Below are 27,421 nucleotides of genomic sequence, written 5' to 3'. Positions count from 1 at the left end.
ATGAGAAAATCCAGTAAAATATATTTAAGAGTAATTTATAAGCTGGGAATGGTGGTGTGCACACCTGTTATCCCGGCTACTCAAGGAGGCTGAGGTAGAAGGATCATAGTTCAAGGCCTGACTGGACAATTTAGTGAGACTCTCTCTCAAAATACAATACAAAGGACTGCAGATGTACTCAGTAACACTGCTTACCTAACATGTGCAAGACCCACTGTTCTAAGCACCGAAAAAAAATTCAATTAGGATCCATTTATGTGTAACAAACGCATTTTTCAAGTATATGTTACAATGATGAGATTTTTGAAATGGGCACACAATTTAAAAATGCAGAATAATCCCAACCAAGTAAAAGGCCTGAGTAAGACTTTCAGCAAAACGGTAGTGAGTTCCCTTGGGGTGGTAAGGACATCAGTTTTCTTGCTATTGTGCTATGTCCAATTTTCAAAGCTTTACGTTTAAAATATCATACGTATTCTTCAAGATATAATCCAAATGAAACCTATCTTTGCCTGTCCTTAGGTTCTATTTCATTTTTCAAGTAACCCTTTAAAATCATGTATGTTCATTTGCCACCCCATGAGATGAGGAGCGCTGGTTTCTTCTCTTCAGTTGCTAGAATAGTCCTGATACATTAGAGGTCCTAAAACTTTAGTTTCTGAATAAACAGCCTTAGATCTTTTATTAGAAAGCAAGCTTTGGGGGGGGGGGGCGGGGTACCCGGGATTGAACACGGGACCTTGCACTTGTGAGGCAGGTGGCAGAGCCACTGAGCTAAATCCCCAGCCCTTACAGCAAGCTCTTTGAAGAACGCTGATCTGTATGCATCTTCCAGATTATATGTAAGGCACTGGCACTGTGGCTGTTAATATTTCTGCCAAATGAATAAACATAATGCTCAATCAGGAGAATAAAATTCAAAGGAAAAGATAAAAATAAAAATAAGATATGAATAACTGTGGTGAAGGGCGCACAGGTAATGGGGAAAAAATAAGAACTAAGATACATCACGTTCAGGTACAAACATCGAATGATAAATGTAGATGCATTGTATACCTAAAATGTACCAATTAATATATTAAAAAAAAAGATGCGAATAACTATGCTTACCTGTTCTATTGCACTTTTTAATTTGTTCACATGGCTTTCAAAAAGAGGAAAATGTGAAAAAAAGAATTCATTAAATTTGTTATTTTCATCTTCATCTTTGGATAATGAAAAGATTACTCCAATTGCAATCTTCTTTTTTCTCACAATTCCTGGGTTAGGGCCACAGCTTTCATCTGACAGATTGAAGCTTTCTTCAATAGACCTTAAAAATAAATGATTTTTTAAATTTAAAAAATATAATAGTAAATAAATTCTCAATTCAATCTTCTTGCTAATTAAATACAGGCAAGCTAAAGCTAAAGGTCGTTTTCTGTTTCAGCAAATGCATCTAAATTTTGCTATCGATCGTATCTCTTAGGGAAATCTACTTAGTATCTTGTTTGCTCATGTTTTTACTAAGATTATAATTTTGATTAATGAGAAGTTGTTAAAGAAGTAGATAATCCCAATTCACAATCTAAAAATGCTTGTATTTTAAGGTTTTCACATGAGTATGGTACAATCTATTCACTGTTCTAGGATCTACTTGTCTCTCCTTTTGAGTCCACATGTAAAATAAAAAATTAAAGAATAAAGACATTTAGCGAGGAAACAGGGATCTACAGCTGCACTTAGCGTACACTAACTAAGAAAAATCTTTCAAGAATAAATTAATAGCTGGGCGTGGTGGCCCACACCTGTGATCCCAGCACTCAAGAGGCTGAGGCAGGCCAGCCTGGGCTACATAGTTCAAACACAGTTCAAGGCCAGCCTGAGGTACATAGTGAGTTTACGGGCGGCCTGAACTACAAAGTGAGAACCTGTCTCAAAAAACAAAAACAAAACAAACAAATAAACAAAAGAATAAAATTAAAATAGAAATATGAAAACTTTAAATATCAAAATGTGGTATACAGTCAAAGATCTAAACATAAAGCTCTTTTTTAGTATATGTGCCGCCGAAGCGAGCACAACATAAAGCTCTTACAAGAAAAACAGCACAGGGCTGGGGATTTAGCTCAGTGGTTCCGGCGCCTGCTTCGCAAGCACAAGGTCCCGAGTTCAATCCCCAGTACCAAAAAAAAAAAACAGCATAAAAGTTTTATGACATTGGATTTGGCAAAAATGTCTTGGATATAACACAAAAAAGCACAAGCAAAAAAATATATAGTAAATGGAACTATCTAAAAATGAAAAACTTTAGTACATTAAAGGATACCATCAACAGAATGAAAGCCAATCCACAGAATGAAACAAAATATTTGTAAATCTTGTATTTGGTAAGGTATTAATATCCAGAATCTATCAAAAATCACTTACAAGTCAATGACAAAATAGACTTGATTTAAAGAATGGTCAAAGGAGGCCAGGGATTTAGCTCAGTGATTCTGCTGCCTGCCTCACAAGTGCAAGGTCCTGAGTTCGATCCCCGGTACCAGAAAAAAAAAAAAAAAAAAGAATGATCAAAGGACTTGAATAGACATCTCCCAAAAAATGGTATACAAATGACTGATAGGCACTTGAAAAGAGGCTCAAAACCATTACAATCACCAGGCGAATGCAAACTAAAACCACTTCATATTCATTAGGATGGCCCTATAAAAAAGGAGGTGGTGATGGCCGGGAGTGTAGATAGCTCAAAGGTACAACACTTGACTAGCATGCATGAAGTCTTAGATTCAATTTCCAGGATCACAAAACCAACCAACCAACCAACCCACATACAAGAAAATAAAACATAACTTGTGAGAGAAATTAGAACCTTTGCTGGTAGGAATATAAAATGCAGCCACTATAAAAAAAAAAGTGTGGCAGTTCCTCAAAAATTAAAAGTACAATTACCACGTGGCCCAGTAGTTCCATTTCTGGTATATATGTAAAAAGAACTGAAAGCAAGGATTCAAGTATTTGTATACCCATATTTATAGAAGCATTATGGACGACAGCCAAAAGGTGGAAACCTAAGTGTCCACCCACAGATGAATGGATACATAAAATGTTCTTCCAGAGGAATATAATTTAGCCATAAAAAGGAATTAATTTCTGACGTGTTATAACACAGATGAACCTTGAAGAGACTAAACTAAGTGAAATAAGCCAGACATAAAAGAACAAGTCCTGCATGTTTCCACTCATATAAGGTACCTACAGAAGTCAAATTCATGGAAAAGGCACAAGGTTACAAGGGCCAGAAGAGGGAGGAAAGGGGAGTTATTATTTAATGGGTATAGAGTTTCAGTTTGAGAAGATGAAAAAGTTCATGCATTAGATAGTGGTGATGGTGTGTGTACTTAATGTCACTAATCTACACACCTAAAAGTGACTACAACAGTGAACTATTTTGTGTAACTCACCACAATAAAAAAATGTACGATTTAAAAAGTTTTCAGTTCCAGGCTTAAAATATACAAAATGTAAGCTCAGGCTCTAAACAAACTCACTACATTTAAGGAACTAGTCAGTCTTGTGGAAATTCCAACTTACCATCTAGGAAATACTCCATTTTCCAAACTTGTTGTTTGGCTGCGTCGCCAACGTCGCTGGTAACTGCTGGCGCAACTTCGGGTGAGTGAAGAGTTTGGGGAAGGAAACGGGGTGATCAGCAAGCTGCTGAGAGATGCTGTTGAGTTAGAAGAACAACAGTATATATGTAAGTCAATAATGACTACAGATAATGACAAATTTCTTTTTTAAAAACGTTAAGAATACAGGAACCTAATAACCTCTATTAATGTGAACACTATATGCCATCAGCCAGGCATGGTGGCGCATGCCTGTAATCTCAACACTTGGGAGGCTGAGGCAGGAAGATCACTGCAAGTACAAGGCCAGCCTGGTCTGCACACTGAGTTCAGGGCCAGCCTGAACTAGAAAGGGAGACCCTGTCTCAAGAAACCAAAACCAAGACCAAGACCAAAACCAAAACCAAAAAACACTATATGCCATGACATGAGCTAAGACAAATAATATCAACAAGTATGAGAAAAGGGATAGGGGAACTGGAGGAGGGGGACGAATGGGGAAAGGGATTAAAAAAAAGAAACAAGCTGTAATATGTACATGTAACCATTCCCAAGATGACTGTAAACCGCATGAACTGAAAACATGTATGAATAAAATTTTTAAATTATAAAAATGTTAAGAGTAACATGATTCAAATTGTTCTTTTTGCTTAATGAGCCTTGCCTCTAAAATTTCCATTTGAAAAATTCTTGGAGCAAGGTCTTGGAGGGAAAAGTTATATATTAGTAATGTACTGGAAAGTGGCGTTGAGACAATCTTCTTTTGGTACCCCTCCCAATCATCCAGGACGGAAATGCTATTCTCCAACAAGGTGTTGCCTCTTCAGCTACCACACTGTATGCTAACTTTACTGAGTCCCTTTATTCCTTAAAGGAAATCCAATACTACACACACAATACAGCAGATGGATTTCTGAAAACAACCAAAAACAACCATTTTTTAAAGTAAGTAAATGGCATTTAAAGAGGACAATTATAAGTTCTCATGGATTACTTATGCATACATGGTCAAGCCAAGCACTTTTTAAAAAAAGATAATGACCAATCATATTTCCTAACCTATTAAAAAACACAACAGACCCTATAGCTTTTTCTCTGGATCGTTCTGAGGCAACACACTCCAGTAGATTCTACTCTGATTACACTGCTGCAGTCCCCTGACTACAGGGATTGACTATTCCCTCCCCCAAACCCTTCCATGAAATTTATAAGATCTTTTTGCCTAAGGTGTTGGAAGCTATAAGCCTTTATTCTTCCATGGGCTTGGGATTTCACCTTCTCCCCCAGGTTCCTAAGCTATGTTATTATTGAGCTTGCTTTTGTTTGGCAATATTACATTTCCATTTTTATCAGTACATGTTAAAAAATTAATATAATCTATTAACATAATCTAAGTATTAATATGATCTATGAAAAGGTACATGCCAGATAATAAACTTTTTGGACACCAGGACTAAAAACTGAGATACTGTATGAAGAGCTATTCATTTGAATTCTGAAAAATTCAATGATAGAGGGTAAAGCTCTATGTGCCACACAAATGTGGACTATTCATGAATTTGTTCTGAACTACTTTAGAAAGACCACATTTTTTCAATTAGTATTATAAGGCTTTGGAATCTAAAACTGAGTATGTACAACTACTCTGGGCGTGGCTTTAGTGAAAAATAAAATGCTTCCCTAAATTTAGAAAAAATACTTTATACTGCATTCTTGTATTAAAAATAACCCTAGGGCTGGGGATTTAGCTCAGTGGTTCTGCTACCTGCCTCGCAAGTGCAAGGCCCCAAGTTTGATCCCCAGTACCAAAAACAAACAAACAAACAAACAAAAAATAACCCTAATAAGAGCCAGGGATGCAGTTCAGTGGTGCCGCACCTGCTTGGCAAGCATAAGACCCTGAGTTCAATCCCTGATACTGGAAAAATAAATAAATAACCCTAATAAAAGAAAATACAAAAGTAACTTAAATGGCATATGTAAATTTAGTGTGTTGGTGCAGCATTAAAGATGGGCTTACCCAAGCTGGATGTGGAGGCACGTGCCTAAAATCCCAGAGCTTGGGAGGCCGTTAAGCAAAAAGATCACCAAGTCTGAGGCCAGGCTGGGTTATACAGTAAGTTCAAGTCCAGTCTGGAATACACAGCGAGACCCTTGGGCTGGGGATGTAGCTCAGTGGCACAGCACCCACCTGGCAAGCACAAGGTCCCGAGTTCGAGCCCCAGTACCAAAAACAAAATAAAACAAAACAAAACACAACACAGTTGAGACCCTGTCTCACAAAAACAAAGAAAAAAGAAAAAGAAACAAGGGTTGGTATGTCTAGGCCCTTTAATTTACAAGAAAGAAAATGAAGTATAGAGAAATTAATTTATCACCATCCAAATCGTGAATAAAATGATGAGAATTCCTCCCTTTTATTCTTTGAGTAAGTTTAAGAGTTCTATTGTATAGCATGGTGACTATAGTAAATCAGGGGTATATTGTATTAAGACACGAGAGGAGAGGGGATGCAGGTGTTCTCAACACAAAAATAGTAAGAGGTGATAAAAAAATCTCAATGAGCCGGATCTAATCATCCTACAGTGTGCATGTGCTTCATGGAATCATGGTGTACATGGTAAATACAATTTTACCTGCCAGTTTAAAAATGAATTTGGGGGTCCGAGGATTTAGCTCAGTGGTGCCACTGCCTGCCTCGAAAGCGCAAGGTCCTGAGTTTGATCCCTGGTACCAAAACAAAAAACAAAAAAACAACAACAAAAAAGAATCTGGGAAAAAACTTCTGCTACAGAAAACTGAATCTCTAAACAGATGCAAAAGGGTATTAAGATAAATATACTTTTAGATTCTCAGTGACAAAACAGACTCAACTTGGAAAAAGGGGTGGGATTTAAAAGATCCAGATTCTTCCTACTGAAAGAACCTTGGCTGTTGGTTTCGTTTCTCATACACAGATGCTTCTGTAGGCTAAATCAGTCTGGGAGTAAAGTTCAGGCATGTGAAGAAATTTTTTGAAACTTCTCCATGCTATCGCATGCACACCTAGGGATTATAATACACGGTAAGGTTAAATTTACCATTTATACCAAAACTGAACTATAAGCAATTTAGATAGCAGAGCCACATACGTGATGTTGTGGATAACCACAGTGAATTGAGTTTACCATATCTAATAGTATTTCAAACCTAAGGCTAATCCTTCTTTCAGTTCATGCTATCTGTAGGCCCAGCAAACACTTGATTTTACTATGCCTTTTTCTATGCCTTTGCTTGGATGACTATTTATTTTTCAAGATTCAATTCAAGCATCACTTCTCTTGTGGAGGATTGGTGGCACGCTGTTCCTTGCCCTTTCTTGAACCTTTCTGCACAGGTTTATCACTGAACACACTATAAACTGTAACAAATGATTCTTCTGTTCTCCTAGGAGACTGTGCTTCTGTCCTGAAGGACAAATTCTGGGCTTTGTGTCTTGTATTGTTTTCTTTTTTAAATACGAAGCATGTTTCAGTAAATGTTATTAGAAATACAAATTTTAAAAGGGTCCATACTTGAAAGAAATATGTATAACACTGGTATATAATGCCTAAGACTTTCTGGGCAAGAGAAAATCTGAAAATTGACACTCTAGTTAGCAGCAAGCAGATATAAACTAAAATTTTTTTTTGCTATGATTTCTAAGTAGTCTCCTGAGCAATAGTTTTTTTCATATACTGGTTAAGCCTGAGACAGCATGCATTCATTCATGCTCTACGGTGGTACCTCAGTTCTCAAACTTAGTTCTTTCCATGATTCTGGTCACAAACCAAGTTGGATGAGAACTGAATCAAATTCACTGGTTAGGTTTAATGCTGACCTTACGGGTCCAATTCAGTTTGTGACGAGAATCGTGGCAAGAGCTAAATTCGTGAACCAAGTGTACTCCACTAGGCATACTTAACAGTGAATGTGAAAAATGTTAAATTTTATTTTGTTTCATCTGTTGAGACAAGGTCTAGCTAAGTATTCTAGGCTGGTCTGCAACTCGCAGTGATCCTCCTGCCTCAGCCTCCCAAATGCTAGGATTACAGGTGTGTGCCATCATTTCTCACCAAAAAAAACTGGAAGAGATTTCTCTCTACTCTTTCCATAATTCTCTTATATGGCAAGAATCAAGATGAACATAGTGTGAACAGAGAATGAGATAGTAAAAAAAGGGATAAAAAGAAAATCAATGTCAGCTAGCAGCAGTTGCATAAAAATGTGAGTAACACGTGAACCTGAAATTACCAGAACGTGCTATGCCACTGTCTCTATCCTCATTCAATTCTCTTCCAGGCATGTCCATTGGGTTGCTGTGAACTGTAAATCAATACAAAATTGTCAGTTACAAAATATTTTCCTATTCAAGTAAATGTTCTCCTTTTAAGTAGCAAACTAAATCATGCTCATCACATTGCATTCCTTCATTTTTCAAGCATGGCGCTAACCCAACACCAAGAGCTATTACTCAGTTGAACAAGCTCTGAGATCTGAAGATTGACATATACTATGAAAATATCTATGATAAAATATTTAAAGAAGCCAGGGGTAACTAATACTCATATTTAGAAGTATATCCAATAACAGCTACAACATGCTATTAAATGAAAAACGCAAGCGAATGAATGTTGGTTGCTGGGTCCTGGTGATGGGTATATCACAGTGCACTCTACTAATTCTCCCTATATTGAATATTTAGATAAAAACATAATAAATTTTAAAATTCATATAAAAAAAAAAGCTTGAGAAATGTTTTGAATAGTATGATACCAATTTTGCTCTTAGAAGGTAGAGGTGGGCCAGGGATTTAGCTCAGTGGTTTGACCACCTGCTGCGCAAGCGCAAGGACCTGAGTTCAATCCCCGGTACTGAAAAAAAAAAAAAGACAACGACAAAGAAGAAGTTGGAGGTCCTGTGGGTGTAACTCAGTGGCCGAGTGTTTGCCCAGCATGTGGGAGCCGAGTTCAATCTCCAACACTACCAGAAAAAAAATGGGTACACCTGGGTGACAAGGTGGCTGACATAATTTTTGCCTTTTTTTCATATTTTCCTAATTTTTTAATGATAAATGTGTTATTCACATCTAATATTTACAGGGAAAGTAAAAATTAAAACTAAAGCTAAACTGATACCAACCTAAGAAAAATAATCAGTAGATGTGCACACATCCTGATAATTTACACCTGAAGCTTATAATGCTAGGCTACTAGGTATGAAATGTGCAAAAATATGGAATCGAATCAGCATCCTGGACATATAACCATGAACACACACCCCATCATAGTAAATTTAACAATATAAACAATTACATATGCTTTTAATGGAACACTGTAATGGTGCTTGTTCATCTAAATCTTAGCTCCAAGAAAAATTGTGTTTATGGAGTAGTGTAGGATCAGAAATTTTACAATAACAGTAAGATAGGATATTTTCTGCAATTGGTGAAGTACGGTACAAAAGCTACTGAGCCATGGAAACAAGACAGTGTCATACTAAAAACACCAAGTATTCTAAGAAATAGTGGTCATAATGGTCAATAACTTCATTCTAAAGTTGAAATCATTACGACAAAATGGACAAAAAACGAATTTTAAAAACAAATTTTTAAAAAAAAGCATTCTGATACCTTGGTTTGTGGAAACTTGAGGAACATATTCAGTAGAAAGGAATTAAGTTCTGGTATTTCATACATAATGATTCTTTTTTTTTCGGTACCGGGGATCAAACTCAGGTCCTTGCGCTTATGCAGCAGGCGCCGAAACCACTGAGCTAAATCCCCAGCCCATAAGTAATGATTCTTAATTATAACCTCCCCAATTGCACTCATCTACTCTCTTGTTTCCACAGCTTAACTACAAATTCTAGCTGCTAGGGCACACCAACTAGTCTACCCACAGAGCACATCGCAAACCTGCAAAGAAAGAGGCGCTCCTGATCAGGCGGAGCGGACCCTGCTCAGAGAATGCCCGCCTGGGGCTGCAGAACTGTGAAAGACCTATATGGTAAAAATGTAAAATACACAGGAAAGAGGGCTGTTAGAGAAGCCATAATGGGTCAGGAGGAAAAAGCAAGGCAAGGCAGGACAAGAGCAGACCAACAGATATGGATGGAAACTTTTAACCTAAATAAAAGTAATTCATATTGGCTTTGCCTTTTGAAAAAAGACAGTCCTCTTTTTGGTCATGGTTTATATAAACAACAATTTCATGCCTATTTACACTTCTGTTATACAAGGCAAAAATGATATTAAATGTCCAATCCTTTCTAACGTAAAACAATGTTTTTAATGATTTTTTAAAAACCCACAGTAATCATATCTACTTAATTTGACATTTGCCAAGTATATTTCTTTTAAAAAGTAATTTCAGATTACAATATTCTCCTGTAATTGTAGTAAGAAAAACATCATCTTACTGTACTTAGCACAAGAACAAAGAGCAAATACAGAACGGGATCTTACTGGCAAGTAAGCCAAAAATTGTTTTTTCTATCCTAAGTTTATAAAGCTACAAAGTAATGGAAGAAGTCACTGTTCTTAGTTCAGGAGTCAGCCACTACGTAAGCAAGATGTTTAGTAATGTAGCTCATCAGGGCCAGACTCCCAAGTGCCCCCAAAAAGTGGACACACACTTGACCAAGAGAAAACCATAATAGTCTGAAGACAAAAAAGGGACATTATAGCTTGGAGGCAACCAACTGGGTTACCTGCTGGTTATGTTTAATCGAGACAGTCTAAATAGCCATGTAGGAGTTTTACCTAGGATAACTGGAAGCTTTCTGTTTTAGTGACAACTGTATTTCTCAAATCCCTAAGACATTATGTTTTTCTTTAACAAGCATTTATATAATCATAGTGTATGTGCAGCACTCCTTCCATGTCTCAATGGTCAGCTCTTTCTACAATTCTTCCTAGCCTTCCCAAGGTTTTTCAAAACTTATAAAAAAAGAAAAAAACTTATCAAGCCCTTTAAATTCCTTTCTCACCCACTTCATCTTTATTTTGAGCATGACTTGTTTCTTATAATATGCACGTGCATGTGTGTGTACACATACAGCATTCCTAGATGAATTTCTCCTTTCCCTACCACTCTGTCCCCAAATTTGCTCAAATTTTCATCCATCTTTGCCTCCTGTGCCTAACAGGTAACATCATTCAAATCTTTTGATGTGCTAGGGACATGATAAAGAATCCTGACACAGGTGCCTCCCTATCTACCAAAGCTAATTCTAAGTCAGCTAGGATCCCAAAGCCCCTATTCTCCTTCAAAAACCTCTCTCGACTATTTTCATCTTCCTTATAACTTCCTTTTATCATCAATAAATAAACACAGTCCATTTCCCCCTCATATATCTAAAACCTACAATTTTCCAGTTCTCAAATGTGGCCTGATGCCTGAGACTGCTTACAATCCCTTTAAGGGGGTTTGTAAGGTTTTTCATTTTACTATTCCCTATCTACAAGAGGGAGGATTTTCTTGACACATTTCAATCCCATTTGCTAACCTAAGTCTCTTCCCACTGAAGTCAGAGTATCTTTTACACTTCCAAATCATATCTGATCATGTTGTTCTATCTTAAAAGTCTTTCTGTAGTGGCCTTGACAATGTACCTAACCGAAAGATCTCTAACTACAAGAAGTACAACCGTCCAAGAACCCAAGAGGTTGTGTTCTGAAATCCATCACCACATTTGCAAGGATACATAGCCAGCAAGGGTGCTCTAAACCAGTGATGGCAAACCTTTTAGAGACAAGTGTCCAAACTGCAAACCAAAACTCACTTATTTATCATAAACTGCCAACACTTATTTATCACAAACTGCAATTAAACCTGAATACTGACTGAGGTTTTAGTTTAGAAAAAACAACTCATATATTAACATCTTTTGTCTTAAAAGAAAAACAACATGCGTGCCATAGGTTCATCGCCACTGGCCTAAGCTAATGACTAAACTCAGCAGGCATATACTAGGCCCATTTTCAGGAGACTGAACATATGTGACAACTAAATCTAACTCAAAGACTTTGTCCAAACAACAACAACAACAACAACAAAAAAGCTGGGCGTGGTGGCGCACGCCAGTAATCCTAGTATTCTGGAGGCTGAGGCAGGAGGATCACTGCAAGTTTGAGGCCAGCCTGGGCTACATAGTTCAGGCTGGGCCTGAACCACAAAGGGAGACCCTGCCTCAACCCAGGGCCCCCCAAAAAAGAAAGACTTTCTAATGGCCTTCCAATATCTTCCTTTCTGGAACTATATGGCAAGCTGGGATCTTTGCAGTCAACAAACTCCTATCCATCTCTCCTTCACTCAAGGTCAGTTTCACATCAGAATCTATGGCTTGCTTAGCCTTTCCAGCTCTCTTATTTTCTTTCTCATACTCACTTCCCCTAGTAAAATCCTTGCAAGTTTAACTTGTTAAAAAAAAAAAAACAGGTTACAATGTAAACTAACATGTACGAGGCCTTGGGTTCAATGCCCAGGATTTTAATTAGGTTTGCTGCACACTGAAAATGTCGAATTATAAAGAAAATAGATCTTGGGCTGGGGATTTAGCTCAGTGGTTCTGCCACTTGCCTCATAAGTGCAAGATCCCAAGTTCAAGCCCTGGTAGCCCCACCCCTCAAAATCTAGTTATTTCTTCATTAAACTTTTCAGTTTATAAAAAAATCAATAAATTAATCAAGTGAATTAAGAAAAATTTTTATTTTTCTATGATTTGATACACATTATAGGGCTGGGAATTTAGCTGTGGTGCTGCCACCTGCCTCGCAAGCACAAGGCCATGAGTTCAATTCCCAGTACCCAAAAAAAAGAAATAAAGTAGAAGATACACATTATAAACTACATGCCTAACATTATTTTTAAACCCACAGTAGGTCCTTAATAAACAGTTGTTCATTTAATAAACTAGAATTATTAAAAATAAAATTTACTGAGCAAAATGTCATATTGCTCAAGTTAAAAGAAAAATTTTTCTATTAATAAATATAATCAAAGCCTATCTATTAAGTATAAATAAAATTTCCTACTAAACAAAGAATGAGAGAATTATCATACTATCCTAAATGCTTCCACTCCCTGAACTACTAGCATTGGAAATATGGTTAGCAGCAATTTAGTTGAGCTTTCTAGGACAAATGACCAGAAATTTCAGAAATAGTTTGTCATTTTAAAATGCTTAACTTAGATAACAAGAACAGTAATTAGCTAACCAAATTACTAAATAAGCTATTATTCTAATAAATCTTTTAAGGAACATCAAATTTGAGTATCTGGTCATATGAATTACAGTTCACAAAAACAAACATCATTTTAAAATGACTTTTATGGTTAAGAAAGAGAGAAGAAATGAGGTGCAGCATTAGTCTTCCTCAGCTAGAATATCTGAGAGCTAATAAGGGCTTTCGTATCAATGACAGCTCCTTTCAAAGATGCATCAGAAGGCTCGGGATGGAGCTCAGTGGTGGCCCACCTGCCTGGCAGGCGCAAGGTCCTGATTTCAATCTCTGGTTTGGGGGATGGCGGGTGAGGGATGCATCAGATTTAAAAATTTTTAAAATAGATATATCTTCAGCAGTGCTCTTTTTCAGATACAAAATAAATGTTCTAACATAAGAAAAATATGATCTCCAAATAATATAAACGCATTTCCCACATATTATTTAAAATTCTTTGGCCATCTGTAAGAGATCTACACGATTAAAAAACAACTTCAAACTTTGGTTAAACTGTTAACACTTTTTAAACATAAAATCAAGAGAACCATATACCTATATTTCCAAGCAGTCCATTAATAACTGTGTTATTATCAGCCTTTAATGTATTGTTGTCCTGGTTGATGAATTCAAGACTGTCTTGCAGTCTATGGAAAAAAGAAAAAACAAACTTTTCAAATGCATTATATGCTTTTAATAGCAACTCTGTACATCTCAATGAAATTTTACGTGTAAAACTTAAGTTTTGTTTCCTGATTAGTACTATCAATATAAACTATAAATGATAACTAATCTTTCAAACAGGGGCTGGTAAACTAAGCTTGAGGGCCAAATTCAGTTTGTCCTCTCTTTCGGTAACTATAATGTTACAGGAACATAGCCACATCCATTCATTTATGTATTGTTTATGGTTGCTTTAATGCTATAACGGTAGGGTTGAGAAATACCACCACAAGTGGTTCATAAAGTCAAAAACATTTACTCTATGGCCCTTTACAGAAGAAAGCTGCTGACTCTGATTTACATTTGAAAATATTTTCTAAACATCTGAGGAGGGTGGGAAAGAGAAGAGGAGGAAGTACAGGAGGAAGTGGGCAGCAGCAGCAATTAAATAACCAAAACTGTCTAGTCCACATTAGAAATGGCCTATACTCTTAGTAAATCTTTCAGAATAACAAAAACAAAATTACTTTATGCTTTTAGTTCAAAGTATCCTTTCTATAAATTCTAGGAATTATCAATTACAACTCAGAAAAGATGAAGTAACTGAGATGATTTAAAGCTAAAATCAGCAGGGCACACTTGCATGCCTGTAACTCCAACACCCAGGGAGGCTGAGGCAGGAGGACTGCAAGTTCAAACCCTGCCTGGACAATTTACTGAGACCTTGCCAGAGAAGAGAAGAGGAGAGAAGAGAAGAGAGGGGAGGGGAGGGGAGGGGAGGAGAAGAGAGGGGAGGGGAGGGGAGGGGAGGGGAGGAGACCAGACGAGAGGAGACGAGAGGAGACAAGACAAGACAAGACAAGACAAGACAAGACAAAAGGGCTGAGGATGTGGTTAAGTGGTACAGTGTTCTGGCTCAATCTCCCAGTACTAAGAGAGAAAAAGAAAGCTAATATCAGTGGTATGTAATTTCTACTATAGTATTAAACTTAAAAATCAACATTTTTGGCATCAAGATTTTTTTAAGTATTCACAATATTTTGAAGAACATCTCCCTTTTCCTTTCTTCCTGAAAGAAAAGTAAAGAAGAGCTACAGGCATTAGAAACTTAGCTAATAAAACTACTCAAACCAGAAGTCTTTTAAGGTCACTTACAACAAATGAAAGCTCAAGAGAATCTAGCGCAGGTTTCTTGCTGCTTCCTGCTTCTTTTGACTTTTATTACCCCTGGGACCCCTAGCCAGTGAGCCCCATTCTGGTTTGGCACCTACAAAAACTGTCTCTGGCATTTACTACCACCTGCTTCTATACTCCATTTAGTGATTTCTAGCGCAAGTCCCATTATCCTGACTCCATGCCTAACTTTGTTTCAGCTTTGCTATTCTAATCTTGGTATTAACAGCTCACGATACTGCTGTGGCTGTTGTTACGTATGAAAAGGTAGGCTATATACAACAGTCATATAAATGACCTCGGGCACTACTGTCTGCTAAAGAGCATAGGCACAAAACTGCAAAACTGAAAATCAGCGTGTTTACCAGAGGGAAATACACTCAACGTTTTCCTTCTAGATACTCTTTCTAGCAAATTACAGAAACAGAAACCACATCTCTAGTTTTTCAACTCAAGTGAGGATACAATCTAGCCTCCATGAATGTTCAAACTTGGAGAAAACAGAATATATATGTGCTGTAATTCAAAAAGCATTTTTAAAAATTTTTCATTCCCTGCACCTCTTAAATAATCAATTTCCTTCCAGAGCCATAAGCACTTACGTATTAAGGCTTCCACAGATACTGCTGCCAGTCCGTGCAGTAAAGACTTTGCTGAGCATGAGCTGTGGAGGGGAACTATGAAAACAATACATGGTCAGAGACACAGCAAAACTAAAACTCAATGAATGACTTTTTACTGATTTATTGTAAATGAAAACTTGTAAGTCACATTGATTTCATAACACAGTCCCAAAGCCATGAAGTCTCACTGGGGCCATCAAACGTTATAAACTGAGTGACAAGCTCAATTTGAGTGATGAAATCTCTCATCTTCAAAAACACTAAATATCTAAAATTGGATTCACTTTTTAAAATAATCAGAAAACCCCTCACCGGATCTGATGAATTTTTAAGGTGGATCCTTTGTAGCTCATTGCTACTGAGCCAAACATCATCTCTCCAAGCATATTGGCATCAGAAGAGCACCGAGAACCCTGAACAATAACCAAAATATTAGTAAAATTGCAGAATTTAAAACTATGACTATTCGAATAGTGATTTTTATCTTCTACATACCTTTGTTATAGTTGTTCTATGTTGAGGGTTTTAATTCTACACTGTATATATTGTTCTCCAACTTGACTTTCTTCATTTTACACCTTATACATCCAACCATATCATTAAACAGAGATTTAACTCATTTCTTTTAAAAGCTGCACAGCATTTTACTATATGTGAATACCACAATCTATCAGGCTAGTTCCCTTAAATGATGGCCACTTAGGTCATTCCCAGGTTTTTGCTACTATAAATAATTCTCAAATCAACATTTGTAACCATGTCTTATGCATACGAACCATTTCTCCAGCTGGGCTGGTGGCATATGCCTATAATCCCACCACTTAGGAGGCCAAGGCAAGAGGATCGCTGTGACTTTGAGGCCAGCCTGGGCTACATAGTGACTTCGAGGCCAGCCTGAACTACACTGTGAGATCTTGTCTCAAAAAAGTAAAAAAAAACCAAAAATTTCTCCAGGAGAGATAAAAGTGTAATTTATTTTATTTTTTTATTTTTATTTTTATTTTTATTTTTGTACCAGGCATCAAACTTGGGTCCTTGCGCTTGCGCAGCAGGCGGCGAAACCACTGAGCTAAATCCCTGGCCCAAAAGTGTAATTTATTGAACAGGCAGAATAATTTTTACTTTCTGTTGTGCACAAAAGCATCCACAAATGAGGCAATTTATATCTGTTTTTTCATCTGTGATCTACAGATTCAATACTATCCCTACCAAAATCAGTGATATATTTTTTTACAAAAATGGAAAAACATTCTAAAATTCATGTGGATCTACAAAAGACCATGAATAGCCAAACAATTTTGACATAAAACAAAACTAGAAGCATCACATTTTCAGATTTCAAAATGTATTACAAAGGGATGGTTATCTGAACACTACAGTACTAGCATAAAGACAGACATACAGAACAGTGAAAAATAGTGATCCAGAAATAAATCCATACATATGCAATTTATCTTCAATGAAGGTGTTAAGACTATACAACAGGGAAAAGATAATCTTTTCAACAAATGCTGCTGGGATAAATGCATATTCACATGTAAAAAAATAAAACTGGACCCTTCCATCATAAACAAAAATCAGCTCACACTGAATTAAATAGTTAAACGTAAGATCATAGAAGGAAAGGTTTGTGACATTAAATCTTGGCAATGATTTCATGGATATGATACCATAAGCAAAGGCAAGAAAAACAAAAATAAACAAGCGGAACGGACACTGAACTAAAAAGTTTTGCACAGCAAAAGGAAACAAGAGCGTGAGAATGAGAGAAAATATTTATAAATATAGTTAAGTCAATCTCCAAAATAAACAAGGAATTCATACAACATTATAGTTAAAAATGAACAAGCCAGTTTAAGAAAAGGATAAAGACTTGAACAGACATTTCTCCAAACAAGACATATCATTAACCATTAGTTAAATATTTAAAATGCTCAACATTACTAATTATCAGAGAAATCCAAGTCAACACTACAATGAAGTATTAACTCACACAAGTCAGGTTGGGTATTATAAAATATAACAAGTGTTGGCAAGGGTGTAAAGAAACTGGAACTCTTGCATCCTTCTGGTGGGAATGCAAGATGGTGTAGCTGCTCTCGAAAACAGTATAGCAATGGCTCAAAAAATTAAACATAGAACTACCATGTGATCCAGCAATCCCATTTCTGGGTATTTATCCAAAAGAATTTAAATCAGGATCTCAAAAAGCTATTACTACTCTCATGTTCACTGCAGCACTATTCACATGACCCAAGACGTGTCAGTAAGTAACATGTTCATCAATAGATGACTGGACAAAGAAAATGTGGTATATACCTACAAAAGAATATTCCCCCCGAAAAAGAAAACAAAATTCTTCAATATGCAACAACACAGACGAATTTTAAGGAAAGCATGTTACATGAAATAAGCCAGTCACAGTCACATTCACAGAATCAAAGAGTGGAATGGTGGTTACCAGGGGTTGAGGAGAGGGGGAAATCAATAATTAAATGATTATTTAAATCATTAAGTTTTAGTCAAATTTGAATAAGCTCTAGAGATGCACCATAAAAACCTGTAATTACAGTCATCAGTAACATACTTAGAAATTTTTTCATATAATTAACATTTCCTATTTTTTATATATTACTTTCTCAGAAGGTACTCATAAACTTGTTTCAATAAAGGCATAAAGTTAAATTTTAAGGAAAAAAATCTTTTGCTACATTCAGGTTTCTATTAGGATGCAACTTATCTAAAGATTTGGTTCAGATTAAATTTCTACTTTAAGGAATATAGATTTAGGCACTGAGAAAAAAAATTTTTTTTTTTTTTTTTTGGTAATACTGATAACTGAACCAAAGGCCTCATGCACACTAAGCAAATGCCTTACCACTGAGATACATCCCCAATCCAGTTTCTGTTTTATTTTGAGACAAGGTCTTGTTAAATTATTGAGGCTGACCTTAAACTTACAATCCTCCTTTCTCAGTCTCCTGAGTATTACAAGCATATACCACCATACTTGGCTTGAGAACACTTTAGAAATAGAGTAGAATAATTTTTTTAATGATCAAGTAGTTTTCTTTTGAAGATCAAGGCCAATCTTGTTTCAATTTAAACTACTTCTGGCTAATGGTAGACAGGAGTCCTCCTTATAAGCTCATTTTTGCTATGATGGGTCTAATTCCACAGCTATTTTGACTAAAATTGCTTTTTTAAATATTTAATCAGTTATATGAGCTTAAATAAAGGCACTTTTAGATTTTACTACTGTATAAGAAAATAACTCTTAGTAAAAATAAACTATTTAAATTTCATTTGACCATATATTTTGCTATTAAAGCTCTCTGCTTGCTCTATCATATACCTTATCATTGGCATATTACATATGAATGTGACACAATATACACTAAAAGTTATATAGTTTAAACAGTGTTATCATTGCTGTCTTCTTTAAAGTCTTATTTAAAAGGGCTATTCTTTTCAATTACTCATTGATAGAAGCTAATAATCCATTATAACCAAGAATTCAAAGATCACATTCTAGTTACCTGAAAGCACTTTTTTTTTTTTTAAAGCACAACAAGCTATACTACAATAATTGAATGCTTTCTGGCTTTACAGAAAAAAGCAAACGTCTTGCAATTTTGATACAAAATGAGATTATAATCACTCAGTACTTTAGTATCTCCAATCTTGTTCTGCTTGCCAATATTTATTTTTAACTACACAATATATGGAAGAATGGCAAGTTTGCATAATTGAACACATTAGAAAACTTCCCAAATTATGCAAAATTGCATAAGTTATGCAAGTAATACATAGCTACCACTGTTAGAAATTTGCTATGGTATTAACCTAAAATGAAAAAAAAACAAGAATGTAGAAGGAACTCTGTGGTAACTCCTAACATCTAGACTTTAGTAATCTCATTGTCCTTTCACATACACTTATTAATAAATTATAAGGATAAATTGGCAGAAAACACAATCATCTGATTACAAAGAATTTAAAAGTCCATAATTCTATTTTGGTACTACTAAACGTAAGATAACTTATGACTCATGCAAGCTTGGATGACACAAATAAGTTTGCATCAGATGATACTGTAACTGCTTGGCACTGATCGTATGTAAAATGTAATAAGTTTATAAAGAAGTTCCTGTGTAGTCTTGTATTTTGTTTTTTGGTACCGGGGATCGAACTCGGGTCCTTGCACTTGTGCAGCAGGCAGTGAAACCACTGAGCTAAATCCCTGGCCCTGTGGCTTTGTATTTTAAAAGAGTCATGATACTTTTAGAAAATGAAAGTGCATTTTTTTTTACTGTGTATACTTCCATTTATACCTTAATTCCACACTACATATGAATTGCTTAGTATCCTTTATCTTCATACTTCAATTATGAAAAGGTATATGAAAGAAATTATTCTGGTAGCCCAATAAATATGAATTGAGGAAAATGAGAAAATATCCCTATTGCCATTATCTATACCTGTCTGTATTTTTCCTATCCTGAGATTTTTTTCAATTCATAAATTTACTTCTTTAAATATCTGTCTCTATAGCCACTAATGTAAGTAACAGGGAGGTTAGGACTAGTCACTGTCATACTTTGTTTCCTAGGGTTGGTGCTCAAAAATATTTGTAAATGAAAGAGTAAATAAATGAAATCAGTGATCTTACCTGGTACTTAGGACACTGGTCTTTTACATCAGAAGATAAAGTGATAGAACTATCCAGAGATGAAGAACTATCTCCTCCAGGTTTCAGCTGGCAGCATTTCCCAAAGACTTTAACTTGAGCATCACTACAGAGTTTCTGAAATACATGATATTCTCATTCATATTCTAACAGATTTTCCACCATATACAAATTTAATTACAATACAAAAGCATTTAGAAAAACCAAGGATGAAATGCCTCAAAACAACATAACCTTTATATGATACGTATTTGCATTTTACAGTATTTTCTCTAGTACTACTTTCTATACTTTGACTTATAACATTTGTGGAAATACGGAAATGCATACTGGACTTTTCTAAGACTGTCAAATCACTGGAATTTTCCTATATGTCCTGCAAGTGTTCATCAACAATGACTTAATAACATATTGTTAGTATTTCTCAAATTTTTTGGTCTCAAAACCACACTACACTCTCGCAGGTTACTGAAAATCCCAAAAGCTTTCTGTTTACATGAACTGTAATAATATTTCTCTTATTATAAATACAACTAAGAAAGTTTTAAAATACTGATTCAGTTTAACATAATAAACCCATTAAAATAAGAAGCCCGTTTACTAATAACTTAATTTAATTTATAAATTATAAATTTATAAAGAAATCATAAGTTATTTCTGATTAATAATTTAATAAACCAATTTATTAAATAATAAACCCGTTACAAGTCAACATAAGTGACATTGTTACCAAAAACAAATTATACATATTCTGGGAACAAATTTAGGAATGAAAAGAAATGCAAATGAGTAATAGTTTACTATATGTACGTACGTTTTATCTTCTCAAATAATGTACTCGTGTAATGAACAGAAAAATTTATACTGAGAGATGAATTTAAAACCAGAAGACTGTCCATTTTCTACGGGGGAAGGATGTATTTGTTTTTCTCTCTTCCTGAACAAGTTCTAGAGCTTTCACTGCTTACAACTACCAAGGTACACTCCACCAAGGTCTGTGATACTACTAAAAAAGTGTTCCACTGCTTTATCAATTACTGGTATTTTCATTTTTCCTTCTAGAAGATCTCAGGTAGGTTTTTAGAAAAAGCAATTTGAAGGTGGGCATACGTCTGTAATCCCAGCATTCTGGCTGCGGCAGGACTACTCCAAGTTCAAGGCCAGCCTGAAACAAGACCTTGTCTCAAAAATGCCAAAGAAAGAAAGGGGTGTGGGGGGGGAGTAAGGAAAGGTAACTAAGGAGGAAGGGCAGTTAGTTTTACTGAAATTACAGAATCTTGAAGGCTTGTTGTTTTATAGTTGCCACTATCACCAAAAGCATGTTCAAAGAGGGTATTAACCAAATGTGGTACTACATAATAGCGGCATTTTGGGAGGCTGAGGCAGAAGAATCGTAAGCTTGAGCCTAGCCTGGAAAATAAAAGATTTAATGAGACCTTGGTCTCAAAAAATTAAAAAGGGGTGGAAACATAGCTCATGCAAAGACGCTGGGTTCAATTCCGAATACTGCAAAAAAAAAAAAAAGATATTTATACAGCCTGCCTCACAAGCGCAAGGTCCCGAGTTCGATTCCGAGTACCAAAAAAAAAAAAGATATTTAACAACTGCAAAATCATCTCTAATGAAGAATTTGACATAAAAAAAAATAAGGTGTTTGGAACTAGACATGAATTAAAAACCTGGGTCTGTGAGCAAGTTACTTGATCTTTCTAAATCTGAATTTGATATCTGTTTAATGGGAAGTAGAACCATACCTAATGACAATTAAGAGAAAAAATATATATAAGTATATATATAAATAAAATACATACTATTATTATTTATACTACTCTGAAGGACTAGCATGTGCTTATGATTTTTTTGAAAAAAATTAAGATAAGGAACTAACACAACTGAAGATATTTTCATTTATATTATTTCATTTAAACACTCACTAAAAACATTAGCATTTTTAGTATGTTGGTATCCTTGGCCAAATCTTCATAACTTTACTACTTCCTGATCACCAATAAAATGATAGGTATTTATTTACACTTTCTCTAATACTCAGCACGAATGATACTATTAACTTTTTTGCATATAAGAAATATAAAGACCAGGGAAGTTGAATAACTTTACCAAGGTTATAAGAGCTACTAAGTGTGTTATCTATTTACACCCAAAGCCTAGTTAGCTAGACTGTCTCTACCATTGTAAACAACTGTTTTATCAGTCAAGGTAAGTATTTAAGTACTGTATTATGTGTATCGAGCTCTAGGGAATATTGGTAAATAAAAAAAGATGAATCTTTTCCTCACACTAACAGTCTATGATGGAAAAGAAACATTTAATAATTATATAAATAGTTGTAATAAAATATACATTTACAATATCTATTAAAACAAATGATAGGGACAGCTAACTCATGTTAGCATTTACTACTTGGGTCAGATACTATTTTGTTGTATATATATATTCTTTTACTCCTGTGTCTGTGTGCATGTGTGTGTGGTACTGAAGACTGAATTCAGGACCTTCTGCATGCTATGGAAGCCCTCTACCACTAAGCTACATCCCCAGCCAGTCACCCCTGCCCTCCCCACCACCTTTCTGAGACAGGGTCTTGCTAAGTTATCCAGGCTGGCCTCAAACTTGCAGTCCTCCTGCCTTAGTCTCTGAAGAAGTTGGGATTCTCAGTCTCTGAAGAACCCTACAGGCATCTGGCACCATACCTACTTATAGTCACTTTTAATAAAATTAAATCTTTTAAAAAATGTTTTGGTTTTTTTTGGTACCGGGAATCAAAGTTGGGATCTTGTACTCAGTGGAACCACTGAGCTAAATCCCTGGCCCTAAAAAATGTATTTTTAATAAAATTTACTGAATAAATAAAATTTGTAAAATGTGCTCTTTAAAGAGTAAATATAGGGCCGGGGATTTAGCTCAGTGGTGACACACCTGCCTCGCAAGTGCAAGGTCCTGAGTTCAATCTCCAGTACTGGAGGAAAAAAAAACCCTAGGAGTGAATATAGGTAATACAGAGTAGTAGTAGTATCATCATTCCCATTTACAGATAAACAAAGTAAACGAACGATAATGCTTAAGTGAACTGTCCTTCAAGAGAAGACTCAGAGTAGGGAGATCAAGGAAATGACAAGCTAGAACTAAGGAAAAAAAAGCACAGGAGTTAAGGTGAGAGAAGAATAAGAGGGGTAGAAAGAAATTCCAGGCTTAGAGAACTATATACATCCAATCTCTGAATCAGAAGGTTATTTGTTAGAGGGGAAAAAAGGGACAAGAATACTTTAATTTCAGAACTAAAGTACAAAAACATGCATAAAAGTATATATAGAAGCAGACCAAACACATTTTTCTCCCACCAACTCGCTAGCTGTTCAGTTTCTTTTCCCTCTTCCATTTAGAAGTCACGGCTTTTCTGAAACCAAACAGCAAGAAATGCAGTGGATTATGATGCTCTAGGGGTCTGACAAGTGACAGTCAGCAACCCTCAGGCAGGCAGGGGTCTTCTGTGAGAACGAATTGTAGGAAAACGAGCTCGGCTTCTTTAGTATTTCTTACTTTCATTTTTAAAGGAAATGATGCCATACTTTATATCTAAGCCATAAAACCACACAATATCCTCTACTTATGCATAAGAAAAGTTATAAACATTAATTTAAAAATGAGCCTGGCTTTTTCCTAACTAGACTACAATTTTTATTAGCTCTTTTTACATTCACAAACAGAAACAAGTTGCAAGTTCATTACAAAGCACTTTTTTCCTGCACCAAATGAGAAAAGTTGCCTGATATTCCATCACCTATGAATATGTGTATTTCCTAAAAACAAGGATACTACATTTCCACGATACAACCAAAAACTTAGAAAACCACTGATGAATTATAACCATCTATGACCATCTAACCCTGGGGAACCAATGAAATCTGGCCATTTGTCCAAGTGGCATCATGTGGCGCATCTTCTGTTGCATTTGTGGATTTGGTGTTTCTCTTTTCATTCCCTCCTGTTGGAAAGTTTCTTGTTTTCTCTCTGACTTTAATGACCTTGATACTCTTGAAGACTTCAAGGCAGTCATTCTGCAGGCTGAATTATTTCATGTGTCTTATGATAGGATTTAGGTAACAAATTCTGAGTAGTATCACAGAAGTAACACTGTGCCCTTCCTGAATCCTAAAATGAAGCATCTGATGTTGATTCTTGATACTGGTGATAGCTTGATTTACGTGTTGTTTACCAAGCATCTTCACTGTAAAGAAACTTGTCTGTTTTTGTAATTAATATTTTGGTGGAGGATTAAAGGAGATTAGGAAACCACATATATGTGTGCATATAATATATTCACTAGATATACTTTGCATAGTGCGTATATGTATATGCGCGCACACACAGTGGTACCTTGGTTCCCAAGTTAATTTGTTCTACAATTTTGGAAAAGATGGTCACATTTCTGTTTGTGTGGGAAAGATTGCCACAGTTGTGTTTGTCACCCAATGCAGAGTTTGCAAACAAAAACTAAATTTTGCCAAACAAAAACCAAATTGTTCGCAAACAAAAGGGTTCATGAACCAAGCTGCCACTGTATATGCTGTTTCTCATTAAACTTTCAATTTATACATTTAAGTACAGACTCATGCTTTTATTCAATGAGGTATATTTTACTACTATCGTTATTGTTTTTATGCTAAAGTCTTCCCCAATTTGGCTAGTTAATGCCCCTTGAAGTTGGGCTCTGTGTCCTTTCAACATGTTCCAGTAAAAGAAGTCCAAGTTTATCTTTACTTATTCCTATTCTGGCTCAGGTATAAGTCATTTTTCCAAGAAAAACAGGTTCCCTTCAGTGAAGAAGAAGATTTAGGAAAAAATGTTCTATTAGCTATGTTCCTTATACTGGGATCTCATTATTCCCAAGGCCTCTTGATAGAGCTAGAAAGTATATGTGTGTGTCTGCATACACATAAACACCTATATCTACATTTATTGGGTTTCTACTATGTATCTGTGTGTAGATATATATAAAAAACAACTCTAATCCAGCACCATTACATAGCTCTTGTAGTTTTCTTCCTTTCCTTATTTACAGCTCCCTTCTCTGATACTAAAATGCATGCTTCCCACTGTTTTTAACATATATGTAGATGGTCAACCTCCATGGATATAATCAGTCTTCCATTTCCCTGTCAATCCTCTCCTGCAAGTGCATTCTCCAAGGGCTAGAACACCCAAGATGAACACCCCACTTGGGTGCTGAAACCCTGTGCCAGGTCACTCTTAGTGCAGATACCTTCTTCAGCCTACCTGCGCTGATAACCTGCTCTGGCCCACTGTACCTCTACCATCTGTTCTCTGCCATACCTAATGGTTTTAGGACTAAACTGTTTAGAAGGAGGAGAAGGGTATGAGAAAGGTAGGCATAAAAAATGAAAAAAAAATTTTGTTTTTGGTACTGGGGATCGAACTCAGATCCTTGCACTTGCGCATCAGGCGGCGAAACCACTGAGCTAAATCCCTGGCCCAAGAATGAAAATTTTTAATCTAGATACATAATTGTATTTCATGTTCCAAATTCTGTATCACAAATGAAATTCAATTCAACAGTATGTATATAGTATTTTTCAGTTACAAAAATTTTCTTCCAAGTGGCACACGCTTGTAATCTCTGCACTTGGGAGGGTTTAAGGGAAAATTTGTTAATCTTACTGTACTGTATTCCTTTTTGTTTGAGAATTGAAACCACAACTACTACTGTAATGCTTCAGAATATATAAAACGTTGTTTAAAATTTGTACTCACTTTTCCAAAAAGTTACATGAATTTAATTTTGTTTTGTTTTGGTACTGGGGATCGAACTTGGGACCTTTGGCTTGCAAGGCAGGCGGTGGAAACACGGAGCTAAATTCTCAGCCCTATGAATTTAATTATAAGACTTTATCCTTGTGTATAATTAATGTTGGCTGAAATATGTGAATGATCATAGTACTTCACTGGGAACCCATAATACAGCACTGCATTTATCGCTGACAAAAAATATCTAGGATAATGTGATAAAATCACTTACATCTGCAGAGGACTGTAATACTGATTATGCCCAAAACAGGCTGTGAAGAGTTAACCCCACAACTGGCTTGTTTTGAGAAGTGAGTCTGGCTGAGTCCTACGTGCTGAGGTCAGAGTAACTCACACCCAAATTGTTCCCACAACTAAAACCTTCTGACTAGAGGGACCATGTTCTAATTACAACCATATATTTTAATCTATTCTGTTCCTAATTCAAAAATTATTTGGGGAGCTGGAGATGTAGCTCAGCGGCACTGCTCCTGCCTGGCAAATGCAAAGTCCTGAGTTTGGTTTCCGGTATCAGAAAAAAAAAACTTTGTCTTGTCCTTTATGAGCCTTGTTTACATTAATTTCCATAAAAACCACACGTAATAAAACACACACACACACACAGCTTGTCTTTACCCTAACTGATTGCCAATAAAAATCGGTGCCTGGGACTGGCCAGCACCTTTGTCAGTTGTACCAGCACTGGTCATCCTGACACCCCACTTTCTGTCTTTTAGGGTTTTTCCCTCAGGCCTGTGTCATATACTAAACAAAATACTAAAACCCAACTACAGGAGCCTTCAATATAGATCCATTTGGCTACATAAGTGTTCAAAGAAACTGCACCTGTATTATATAGCAGGCCCGAGTGTGTAAAACAGCAGTAGCATTACCTATGTTTTCACGGCCAATCAAGTGAATGTACATATACTACTGCAAAGCTGCTCACGACACACTTCAAAATGTGACACTGAAAATTAGCACAGAGTTCTTACCTCCACTTTAAGGAGAAAATATAATGCTCTAAGGGCCAGACACTTAACTTCCCTTGTACCTTCAGACAAACAATTTCATTTCACTTTTCAGAAATTCAAAATGAGAAGTTTAGACCACATTCTGGTCATATCTTACAATCACATAAGGAGATAAATGTCAAACCAAAATAATGCCTGACTAGACAAAGCAAGTATTTCTTTTTTTAATCTGGAAATCAGGACTATACATTTATTTTTTATCTTTTATTTTTTTTGGTTCCGGGGATCAAACTCAGGTCATTGCACTTGCACAGCAGGCAGCAAAACCACTGAGCTAAATCCCTGGCCCTAGGACTACACATTTTCAACAACATGCTTTATGTTTTATACTCACAAACGTATCACAATTGAAATTCTACTCATTCTTTCTTGAATTATTAAAATGCCCAGCATTTATTTTTTAAGAACTCAACAATGATGCTTACCGATACTGATGTATCCTCATTTTTTCTCTTAACACTGGAGTCAAACAAGACATTTCTCCCTCGCCTTTCACAGTCTTGATACACAATCAGTCGAATCTGGCTTGGATCAAACTCTGACAAAGGCCAACTTAAAAGAAA

General features: G+C 35.9%; 1 protein-coding gene across 2 annotated transcripts in view; it reads right to left on the bottom strand.

Moving 5' to 3' along the window:
* The window catches only part of Fnip1 (folliculin interacting protein 1), a 119,654-nt gene that overhangs the window by 46,714 nt on the left and 45,519 nt on the right, over positions 1-27,421 (bottom strand). The window contains exons 2-10 of one of the 2 annotated variants that reach the window (XM_087194569.1): positions 27,284-27,410; positions 19,984-20,118; positions 15,624-15,724; positions 15,291-15,365; positions 13,408-13,499; positions 9,547-9,630; positions 7,884-7,955; positions 3,574-3,709; positions 1,111-1,312 (exon numbers count right to left, since the gene is read on the bottom strand). In XM_087194569.1, the coding sequence (XP_087050695.1) occupies positions 1,111-1,312; positions 3,574-3,709; positions 7,884-7,955; positions 9,547-9,630; positions 13,408-13,499; positions 15,291-15,365; positions 15,624-15,724; positions 19,984-20,118; positions 27,284-27,410 (1,024 nt within the window). The remainder of the gene's footprint in view (positions 1-1,110; positions 1,313-3,573; positions 3,710-7,883; positions 7,956-9,546; positions 9,631-13,407; positions 13,500-15,290; positions 15,366-15,623; positions 15,725-19,983; positions 20,119-27,283; positions 27,411-27,421) is intronic. The other variant, XM_087194570.1, reaches the window with a different exon arrangement.

The sequence above is a fragment of the Heterocephalus glaber genome, unplaced genomic scaffold, assembly GCF_053883595.1.
Source record: "Heterocephalus glaber isolate CG9 unplaced genomic scaffold, H.glaber_assembly_v1.0 deba00001606, whole genome shotgun sequence".
NCBI classification, from domain to species: domain Eukaryota; kingdom Metazoa; phylum Chordata; class Mammalia; order Rodentia; family Bathyergidae; genus Heterocephalus; species Heterocephalus glaber.
The sequence above is the reverse complement of the archived record's forward strand: the minus strand, read 5'-3'. Positions and strand labels throughout refer to the sequence as shown.